The 11,632-nt window shown below is 44.4% G+C and overlaps 1 protein-coding gene across 1 annotated transcript in view; it reads left to right on the top strand.

The window, feature by feature from the left end:
* Nucleotides 1-2,525: 2,525 nt before the first annotated feature.
* Nucleotides 2,526-11,632, top strand: part of LOC120941037 (protein kinase C delta type-like) — a 29,543-nt gene continuing 20,436 nt past the window's right edge. Inside the window, exons 1-3 of the mRNA XM_040354278.1 lie at nt 2,526-3,297; nt 6,621-6,727; nt 8,870-9,040. Coding sequence (XP_040210212.1) covers nt 2,526-3,297; nt 6,621-6,727; nt 8,870-9,040 — 1,050 coding nt within the window. The remainder of the gene's footprint in view (nt 3,298-6,620; nt 6,728-8,869; nt 9,041-11,632) is intronic.

Raw genomic sequence — 11,632 nt, 5'->3', positions numbered from 1 at the left:
GCCATTTACGTTAACGTCGAAACCAATGACGTCCTTGCGCCGTCATTTAGCGCAATGCACGTCGGGAAATTTTAGGGACGGAGCATCTAAGCACCTAATTTAAATGGTCCCCGCCCCATTTGAATTAGGCGGGCTTGTGTCGGGGGGATTTACGTTACACCGCTGCAAGTTTACAGGTAAGTGCTTTGTGAATCAGGCACTTACGCTGTAAACTTGCGGCGGTGTAACGTAAATGGGATACGTTACGCCGCCGCAGCGTAGCCCATTTCTACGTGAATCTGGCCCATAGTAACAATGTGCAATTGTACTACACTGCAGCATATGTCAGAGTTATATAAATTTATTATAATAATAATAATAGGCGTGTTGGATTTTACAGCACTATGGTATATGTTGGTGCTATATAAATATATAGTAATAATGTGCAATTGTACTACGCTGCAGCATATGTAAGGCCGGGTACTAACGAGCAAACATGTACGATGAAAGCGGTCCGTCGGACCGTTTTCACCGTACATGTCTGCCAGAGGGCTTCTGTACGATGGCTGTACTAACCATCGTACAGAAGTCCGTGCGTAAACAATACGCGGGGCGTGGCCACGTCGTCGCCGCGACGATGACGCGGCGATGACATGGCGACGTGGGCGGGCCTGCCATTTAAATGCTTCCACGCATGCGTCAAACTCATTCGACGCATGCGAGGGACGGCGGGCGCTCGGACATGTACGGTAGGTCTGTACTGACGACCGTACATGTCCGAGCGGGCAGGATTCCAGCGGACGGTTTTAAAACACGTCCAGGAATATTTGTCTGCTGGGAAAAGGCCCGGCGGGCAAATGTTTGCTGGAAATCTGCACGCTCGCGCCTACACACGACCGAACATGTATGCTGAAACTGGTCCGCAGACCAGTTTCAGCATACATGTTTGGTCGTGTGTACGGGGCCTCAGAGTGATAGAAATGTATTATAATAACAATAATAATAGTAGTCTTGGATTTTACAGCACTATGGTATATGTTGGCGCTATATAAATATATAGTAAAAACGTGAAATTGAACTACGCTGCACTATATGTCAGAGCTATATGAGGGGTCTTTTCACACCATACTGTTAACATATTACATTTTATATACGTGATCTGCGTTTACCCCCAAAAAATTTAAAAATACCAAATATATATTTATTTTTTTCCAGTAAAGATCTCTCATTAATATCAGTGTTTGTTTTTACAACACTTCAAAATCTGTCAGAGGAGGGGGAGGGGGGGGGGGCTGGGATGGCAGTTGGAAGTCAAATGACACGTTGTCATGGTGACAAGTGGTGACAGTTGGTAATACAGGAGATAAGATCACTTATTTAATTTTTTTTTTTGGATGCCAGAATGTTCCAATTTAAATATTTGGAGCGTGGTGGGATTGAAAGGATTACTCTACTTCTTAGACACAGAATGATCCCATTAGGAGTGTCAGAGAGGTGGAAATGTTCTAGAAATCTATCCTTTAAATAGATTCCAATATTTAATCTGGTATACACATTATATCATATCATATAATATATTGGGTGGTATTGATAGGTATAGAGATTCCATGATATATGAAGACATTTTTATTGAATATAAATTATTATTTTAGATGACTAAAGTCTTTTTACATATTTATATTTCCATTCTCATTTTACATGATACTGAGTCTTTGGACTTGTTAGGTGTAGACGGCAGATAGTGAGGTAGGAATATTAGATATGAATTGTAATTTAATGATTATATTTATATATGCCATTGATATACCTTCCGATATTTTAATGTAATTGTATCTTCTACTTATATTGAAAATAAATTTAAATTTGAATGAAAAAAAAAAAAATAAGGATCCCATGGTTAAAATAAAAAAAAACTTTCCTTGTGTTAAATCTTTGTGAATTAAGTTTTGAGTCTGGAGATAAAATAAACCCAGGAAAGGCACACAAAAGGAGATATTTTGTATTGGGGGGGGGGGGGTGTTTATTTTAAACAGCTAACAGATGAAATAAACACACACAGCACAACTCATATGAATTACATTGTCAGCTCTGAAATCATCTCTTTATATATATAAATATATATATATATATATATATATATATATATATACAGAATATTGTATCTCTTTTCATATTATTCCACTTTCCAGGTAAAATCAGCCCATTGCCTTGTTTTCAGATCTGACAGATTGTCAGTTACAAAAAAAAAAAAAAAAAAAAAAAAATTCAAATCTCTGCAGTCTGTGCAACCCTGCCAGCTGATTGGCTAAGAAGTGGACATAGCCAAAGTGCTATGATGTCACTGTGCTAGCTGTTCTATAAATAGAACACCCCAGAGAATCTGGGGGTATCAGAATCAGTCTTCACTGGCAGTTGACGAGTACAGTCAGCTTTTTCTGTGTTGGCAAATTTTATTATCTTACTGTATTCCAAATACATATATATTGTAGAATATATATTATATAGAGGAAAAGTAAGCACATCGGAGGTTTTTATCTACCTAAGGAATGCCTTGGAGGATAAACAAGATTTTAGCAGAGGTTTCAGCAGAGATATTCTGCAGTGCAACATCTGAAATGACAACCAAGAAGAGGAGCAGCGCTGAGATCTATGATCGCGCTGAGCAGGAAATAGAGTCACGCAAGACTCTGAAGAAGGCACGTCTGGAAGATAGCGCTAAGGAGGTAGCACAGCACTCTGCAGAGAAGTCATACATGGCTTCAATGAAGCGGAGCAGAGAGGAGATAGATTATAGCGCTAAGGAGGATATAGAGTCAGGCAAGACTCTGAAGAAGGCACGTCTGGATGACAGTGTTAAGGAGGTAGTACAGCACTCTGCGGAGAAGTCATACATGGCTTCAATGAAGCGAGGCAGGGAGGAGATATATTATAGCGCTATGGAGGATATAGAGTCAGGCAAGACTCTGAAGAAGGCACGTCTGGATGATAGTGCTAAGGAGGTAGTACAGCACTCTGCGGAGAAGTCATACATGGCTTCAATGAAGCGGAGCAGGGAGGAGATATATTATAGCGCTAAGGAGAATATAGAGTCAGGCAAGACTCTGAAGAAGGCACGTCTGGAGGACTTAGAGGAGTCAAGCAAGACACTGAAGAAGGCACACATAAATCTTAGCACTAAGGAGGTAGCACAGGGCTCTGTAGGGGAGTCATGCAAGGCTTCAAGAAAGCGGCGCAGGGAGGAGATATATTATAGTGCTGAGGAGATAGCAAAGAGCTGTGCAGAGAATCAGCTTAAGAAGCGAAAAACAGATGCAGCAGGTATGGATTATAATGATACGTTTTCAAACAGTACACAGGTAGCGAAAATGGGAGATTTCTCCATCAACTTTAAAAGCCCAATACCAAAAATGTAATATATTGCAGCTTACCAATGATTAGATGTGGTGGTTGCATCTTTTTCCTTTTTATTGGGTTTTTTCCCCTCTCTGTTTTTACCTGGCGATCTGGCCAGTAGCACACCTCCTGTATTAGGAGACATCCATATTTTACATGTGCTAATGCAGTTAACACTCCCCTCAGACTGACAGCGCGGCTGTCTGCTGTGCCTCAGAGACACAACTCTGGATGAAGGAGGACAGGAGGCACAGCAGACAGCCGCGCTGTCAGTCTGAGGGGAGGGGAGTGTTAACTGTATTAGCAAATGTACATACAATAACAAACTGAACCCCAGCTCACACTTTATAAGCAGTTACGCCAAACAGTTTATTTGCCTTTTGGGATAAAGGTTTTGCATAAATAAATAAAATCTGATCATTTTAAGAACCCCTGTCTGTGTTTAAAATGGTTTGTCTCATCCATGTAATCCTATACATTCTTGCTCTTTTGAAAAAAAAACAAAAAAACAGACTTGCTGGTTGGATTGCCATATGAAAATAGAACAAAGAAAGGCAGAAAAAAATAAAACAAATGCAGTCATCACACCTAAGAATCGGTAAGCTGCAATATAATAAATGTTTGCTTTTGGGTTTAATACAGCTTTAAAGCAGTATAAAACTCAAAAGAAAACATTTATTATTATGCAGATTACTGATTCTTATGCCTAGTACACACGAGAGGATTTTTCCGCGGATACGGTCCTCCGGACCGCGGTGACGTGTCGCGCCGTTGCCACGATGATGATGCGGCGACGTGCGCGACGCTGTCATATAAGGATATCCACGCATGCGTCGAATCATTACGACGCATGCGAGGGATGGGTTCGGACGGATCGATCCGGTGAGTCTGTACAGACCACCGGATCGATCCGCTGGAGCCGATTCCAGCGGATAGATTTCTTAGCATGCCAAGAAATTTTTATCCGCTGGAAATCGGTCGGCCCGAAATATATCCGCGGATAAATATCCGCTGGATCGTACACACCAGCGGATCTATCCGCTGAAACCGATCCGCGGATCAATTTCAGCGGATCGATCCTCTCGTGTGTACGGGGCCTAAGATGTGATGGCTGCATTGGATTGTCTTTACTTATTTTATTGTCATCTGGTGATCCAGCCAGTATGTCTGTTTATTTTAAAACAACAGAACAAGCTGTCCTGCAGATGTAGTGGTTAGAGCCGGGGGGTCTCAAACTGCCGGCCCTCCAGCTCCTGCGAAAAAACTACAAGTCCCATGAGGCATTGCAAGGCTGATAGTTACAAGCATGACTCCCACAGGCGGAGGCATGATGGGACTTGTAGTTTTGCGGAGGGCCGCCAGTTTGAGACCCCTGGGTCGGAGGGATGAGACAAACCATTTACCACTGATAAGGGTGCTTACAATGATCAACTTACAGTATATCTATTTATGTCAAATCTTTATCCCAAAAGGAACAAAACTATTCTTATAACTGCTTAAAAGGCGTTAGCTGGAGTTTGGCTTTAATTTGTATGTGTATCGAGTGTTACCGGCGCTGTGCAGGTGGGAGCGAGGAGCTTTTAACCCCGAAGAAGGGGTTAACAGGGGGTTATAAGCACCTGAAAAGCACCGCTGCTGCAGCTCTTTACAGGTGCTTTGGCAGCATTGTCCATTGATTTCAATGGGTGGGGCAGTTAAGGAGCGCTGTATACACCGCTCCCTCACCGCCCCAAAGACGCTGCTTGCAGGACTTTTTTTCGGTCCTGCAAGCGCCACCGTTCCAGTGTGAAAGCACTTTCACACTGGGGCGGCGAAAATGCCTGAAAAGCACCTTCAGTGTGAAAGGGGTCTAAAACACAGGCTAGGCACACAGTTAACCCTTTGATCGCCCCTGATGTTAACCCCCTTCCCAGCCAGTGTCATTAGTATCGGCATATTTTTTAGCACTGATCACTGTATTAGTGTCACTGGTCCCCAAAAAAGTGTCAACAGTGTCAGTTAGGCCCAGATTCTTAAAGGACTTACGACGGCGCAGCGCCATGTACGCCATCGTAAGTCCTAAGCTGACCCGTCGTATCTATGCGTCTGATTCTTAGAATCAGTTACGCATAGATATCCATTAGATCCGACAGGCGTAAGTCTCTTACGCCGTCGGATCTAAACTGCAATTTTTTTTTTTGACCGCTAGGTGTCGCTTCTGTCGAATTCCGCGTCGAGTATGCAAATTAGCTAGATACGCGAATTCCCGAACGTACGCGCGCCCGACGCAGTAAAGTTACGACGTTTACGTTAGGCTTGTCCCGGCGTATAGTTGCCCCTGCTATATGAGGCGCAGCCAATGGCCGTCGTTCCCGCGTCAAAATTTAAAAAAGTTACGTCGTTTGCGTGAGTGAGTGAGTGAAGAACTTATATAGCGCAGCACATGCGAACTAAATTGCCTCTGGGCGCTCGCCCGTAACTCGTCCGTGAATGGGGCTGGACGTAATTTACGTCCACGTCAAAACCAATACGTCCTTGCGGCGTATTAGGAGCAATGCACACTGGGAGATTTCCACAGACGGCATGCGCCGTTCGTGAAAAACGTCAATCACGTCGGGTCACAGTAGTTTAGCATAAAACACGCCCCCCCTTCCACATTTGAATTAGGCGGGCTTACGCCGGACGATTTACGCTACGCCACCGCAACTTACGGAGCAAGTGCTTTGAGAATACAGCACTTGCCCGTGTAAGTTGCGGCGGCGTAACGTAAATCGGATACGTTACGCCGCCGCAAGAGATATGCCATTCTACGAGAATCTGGGCCTGTGTGTCCACGTTACCCGCCGCAATATTGCAGTCCCACTATAAGTCGCTGATCGCCGCCATTACTAGTAGAAATTAAATTTAAATTCCATAAATATATCCCATAGTTTGTAGACGTGAGGGAGCCAGTACTGGCTCCAAATGTCAAATTGTGGAAGAATGACTATCCCTTAAGCTGCACATTGAAGCAACCACTCGTGATGGTAACTGGCAACCTCGGCCTGAGCTCCCGCCAGGCCGCTCCCCCAATGCGTTTCGCGCTGCCCCCTCAGAGCTTAATCATGTCTTTACTGCCCCCCCCCCAGTTGCAAGTGTAAAGGTGTATATTGAGTTTGGCAATGCAAATTATAATGTGCAAGAGGCTTTAATTCCCAATAGAAGTTAGTAGAGTAATTTGATTTGCATGGTGACAGAATAATAAATGTGATTTCCTTTTCTCTCTCTAGCAGTTGGCAGGACAACAAACATCCCTACTACGGAACGCGTAGGGGCCCCTCTGGGTCCGGAGAGCTTCATCTATCATACAGTTATTGGACAAGGAGGCTGCGGAAAGGTAAGTAACCAAAGATACTATTGAGTGGTCGATAGACAAAGGGGGGGGGGCCAACATGAGCATCCTCAGGGACGGTTGTATGGTGTGTGCAGGGGGGGGGGGAGATGGGAGGGAATCAAGTCTTAAGCCAATGGGCTGACCATCCTTGGGTTCCCCTCCACAATACTTGTGTAAAGCACCCCCTAAGGAGCCACTGATGAATTTGGTCCTATTTCCCCCTTTAGGGGTCAAGGGGTTCTTTTTTTATTGGAACGTGAACTTGGAGCATGAGATACCCCCATAAACTGAACAGACTGAGGGCGCCCAAACTTCTGGTTGCACTTGACACACTGAATGTCCCACAGGATTCCCAATGCTGCTGGTGACTTGTACTGCTTTAATGCGGCGTACACACGATCGGTTTTCCTGTTGGAAAAAGTCTGATGAGAGCTTTTGGTCGGGAATCCCGACCGTGTGTAGGCTCCATCAGACTTTTGCTGTCGGAATTTCCGCCAGCAAAAGTTTGAGAGCAGGTTCTCAATTTTTCAGACGGAAAAAATTCCTGTCGAAAAATCCGTTCGTCTGTATGGAATTCTGACGGGAAAAAAAAAACATGCATGCTCAGAAACAATTCGACGCATGCTCGGAAGCATTGAACTTCTTTTTCTCGCCTCGTCGTAGTGTTGTATGTCACCGCGTTCTTAACGCTCGAAAGATCAACAAACTTTTGTGTGACCGTGTGTATGCAAGCCAAGCTTGAGCGGAATTCCATCGGAAAAAACATCCAACTTTTTTTCGACGGAAATTCCGCTTGTGTGTAAGAGTTTGAAAATAGGCATAAAGAAACCCAAAAGAGAGGGGGTTACTTAACAAGACTAGTAATGCTTTTATTATCAGAAAAAAAAATACTAAAATTCAAAATCTCCTCCACCTGATACTGGTTAAAAAAGACTCTGGCCCAGATTCACAGAGTGTGGGCGCACATTACGCCGCCGTAGCGCAAACGCCGTACGCCGCGCCAAAGTAACGCGGAGAGGCAAGCATTGCATTTAGCAAGCTATTGCTCCCAACGCTGCGCCAGCGTGGCATGTGATTTGAAGGCGTACGCCGGCGTAGGTGGAAGTGGGCGTGACCCATGCAAATGAGGCGTGACCCCATGCAAATGATGGTCCGAGCGCCAGACAGATACGTATCACGAACGGCGCATGCGCCGTGACGTGGACGCATCCCCCTGCGCCTGCTCACAACCACGTCGGAACAACTGCCTAAACTACGCCGGATCACTGCGCACGGCGTGAACGTAACCTACGTCCAACCCAGACACACGTCCAACGTAAAATACGCCGGCTTGTGTTCCCTGGTGCAGACCTTTGCATGTCTGCTGCTGGGTTGCATCTACTTTATGGGGAATAAGTTTACGCCGGACGTACAACTTACGCGCACCTTGTGTAGCCTGCATCGGGCGCAAGCAAGTTCGTAAATCGCCGTATTTCCCTAATTTGCATGTTGGAATGGCTAATCAATGGGAGCGGCACCATGCACCCAGCCTAAATGTGCACCCACCCTACGCCGGCGTAAGCAAGCTACGTCGGCGGGGTGTAGCCTGGTTTTAGGCGCATATCTGTTTGTGGGACGGCGCACATTTGCACTTACGTCGGCGTAACTTGTTATACGTCGGCGTAAGTGTTTTGTGAATCTGGGCCAACATTGTTATAAATTGCACTAGAAGCAGCTGGTGACATATGACCAACCATGCACAATGGTTGGGTGGCCAGCATTATTTGAACAGTACCCTGGGGGGTGGGGGGGGTGCCATGCACAGTTACGAGCTTACGAATAGGCCCCTCGACTAAGCCTAACTGGGACTTCGATGTCTTCACCAAGGCTTCTCTAGCACTCCTGCCCCAGAGGCAGAGCCAGCAAGACATGACCCAGCAACACTGCCCCCTGCTGCCCAGGAATCAGACAATTTATAGGCTCTCCCTCCACCTTCTGGATGCCCAGAAATTGGATGGAGTGCCATAAATATTCACGCTGCCCATTCTGCTCTACCCCCGCTATAGTTCTAGAGATCTTTTAAAAGCAAGAATTCATGTTGTACAAGTTTTGTAGTTACTAAAGCACATGGAAATGATGATGTACTAACCCTTCTCTCTCCTACAGGTTTTACTGGCGACCCATCGTGACAGCGGCAAACTGGTGGCCATAAAGATGGTCTTTAAGGGCTTAATAATGGACTGTGATCCAAACCTCATCTACGTCGAGCGTCAGGTCCTGGAGATGGCTGAGGGCAGCCCTTTCTGCGCTCACGCTTACGCCACATTCCAAACAGAGGTAAGTCAGTTTTTGGAAAAGTCAAAAAGAAAGAAGTACCAAATGCTATATATAAAAAATGTAATATATAGTAGAACGAACATTGCTTCATGACATCTGCATGTACGTATGTGATCAAGGCAACCCTGCCATATGGTGATCAAGGCAACCCTTCCATATGGTGATCAAGGCAACCCTGCCAGATGGTGATCAAGGTAATCCTGCCAGATGGTGATCAAGGCAACCCTTTCCATATGGTGATCAAGGCAACCCTTCCATATGGTGATCAAGGCAACCCTTCCATATGGTGATCAAGGCAACCCTTCCATATGGTGATCAAGGCAACCCTTCCATATGGTGATCAAGGCAACCCTTCCATATGGTGATCAAGGCAACCCTTCCATATGGTGATCAAGGCAACCCTTCCATATGGTGATCAAGCCAACCCTTCCATATGGTGATCAAGGCAACCCTTCCATATGGTGATCAAGGCAACCCTTCCATACGGTGATCAAGGCAACCCTGCCAGATGGTGATCAAGGCAACCCTTCCATATGGTGATCAAGGCAACCCTTCCATATGGTGATCAAGGCAACCCTGCCATATGGTCATCAAGGCAACCCTTCCATATGGTGATCAAGGCAACCCTTCCATATGGTGATCAAGGCAACCCTTCCATATGGTGATCAAGGCAACCCTTCCATATGGTGATCAAGGCAACCCTGCCATATGGTGATCAAGGCAACCCTTCCATATGGTGATCAAGGCAACCCTTCCATATGGTGATCAAGGTAACCCTGCCAGATGGTCATCAAGGCAACCAGGGCCGGATTAACAATGGGGCTGATGGAGCTGCAGCTCCAGGCCCCTTTCTCAAGATAGGCCCATTTGCCTAAAAAAAAAAAAAAAAAAAAAAAAATTTTTTTTTTTTTTTTAAGATTTTTTTTTTTCTAAGATCGAATTTGGGGGGTTGTAGCTCGATGACCAGAGGTCACAGAAACCCCACATTTGGGGGTAGGCATGGGAAGAGCTACCCCACAACTGGTTAAAATATGGGACAGCTATCATTTATGGTTCCGGAGATACGGGCCTGCTTGCACAGCCTGTCAGAAGCTACATTCAGAGCGGCCAATATAAATACAAGCTGACACACTGCAGCAGACTGATAGGATCACAGTGCTTATAATAATTATTTGTATATTACTCATGGTAATTAACCCCTTGCCACCCAGGCCAATTCTGACACTTCTCTACTACATGTAAAAATCATCATTTGTTTTTTGCTAGAAAATGACTCTATGGTGGTCTTTGCACTTTTTATGTTGCAGGGTACAGAGCTGCACGATTCTGGCTAAAATGAGAATTGCAATTTTTTTGCTTAGAAGATAGATCACGATTCTCTCACGATTGTTGCGGCGTAACATCATCTTTCACATTAAAACAAAAAAAAATGGGCTAACTTCACTGTTTTGTTTTTATGGTTTTTATTATTCATTGAAGTGGGAAAATGCAGTGTGACATAACATATTGCAGCAATAGCCATTGTATTCCCTAGAGTCTCTGCTAAAATATATATAATGTTTGGCAGTTCCAAGTAATTTTCTAGCAAATAATATTGCTTTCTAACTTAAGAAACAAGTGTTGGACTTTAAGTGGTTAAATTTAGTTACAATGTTAGTTAGTTACAATGTTTCATTTTGTTTACAAACTTCGCAGACTGCCCAGATTTGTTCTTTACACACAGAAGTTGATCTCTTTGATCTAAGAAGGAAGTGTCAGTTACAATGTTTCCTGTTAAAAACTTGGCAGACTGCCCAGATATTTTCTTTTGACAGCTGAAAGTCTCTCCACTTGTTATATGAAAGAATCAGCAAACTCTGCATTGAAGATCGTCAGGGGGGTTGAATCGAGATCACGATTTTTTTAACGATTAATTGTGCAGCTCTAGCACGGTATTTGCGCAGCAATTTTTCAAACATGTTTTTTTGGAAAAAAATGTTTCATTCATTAAAAAAACAGTTAGTTAGTTAAGTTAGCACAATTTTTTTGGTATCCTAAGCGATGCTTTACATTTTTTTAGGTTACATGTTTAGAGTTACAGAGGAGGTCTAGTACTAGAATTATTGTTCTCGCTCTAATTATCGTAGCGTATGTAACCTGTGTGTATCTGGCTCTAATACTACCGGTGCCTACCCAGCCACTGACTAGTATCTCTCCCCAGCCTGTCCCCACATACCCTCTCACCTGCTGACCTGTGGATGGGGGAATCACTCCTGCAGTGTTATTGTGTTCTGCCATTGCGTACAATGATCAGTGTTGCTAACTTTAGCTGGCAGCACTGATTGTTTTAAGAAAAAAAAAACAGGCTGGTTGTACTCAAGTTGATTAATAGATTGACTTGTGTAAAACCAGCTAGCCCATACATAGATTGACTATGGCTGGTCTCTGCATAATTGGCGTAATTTCAATCCATGTATGACCCGCTTAACCACTACTCAGTCCCTAAATATCCTTCCACTCCTGTACATAGTGCTCACTGTCATACTCTCCACACTCCTCTCCTGTACAGAGTGCCCACTGTCATACTCTCCACACTTCGCTCCTATACATAGT

The sequence above is a fragment of the Rana temporaria genome, chromosome 5 (genome assembly GCF_905171775.1).
Source record: "Rana temporaria chromosome 5, aRanTem1.1, whole genome shotgun sequence".
In the NCBI taxonomy this organism is placed as follows: domain Eukaryota; kingdom Metazoa; phylum Chordata; class Amphibia; order Anura; family Ranidae; genus Rana; species Rana temporaria.
Note: the sequence above shows the minus strand (reverse complement) of the source record. Positions and strands in the feature narration are given on the sequence as shown.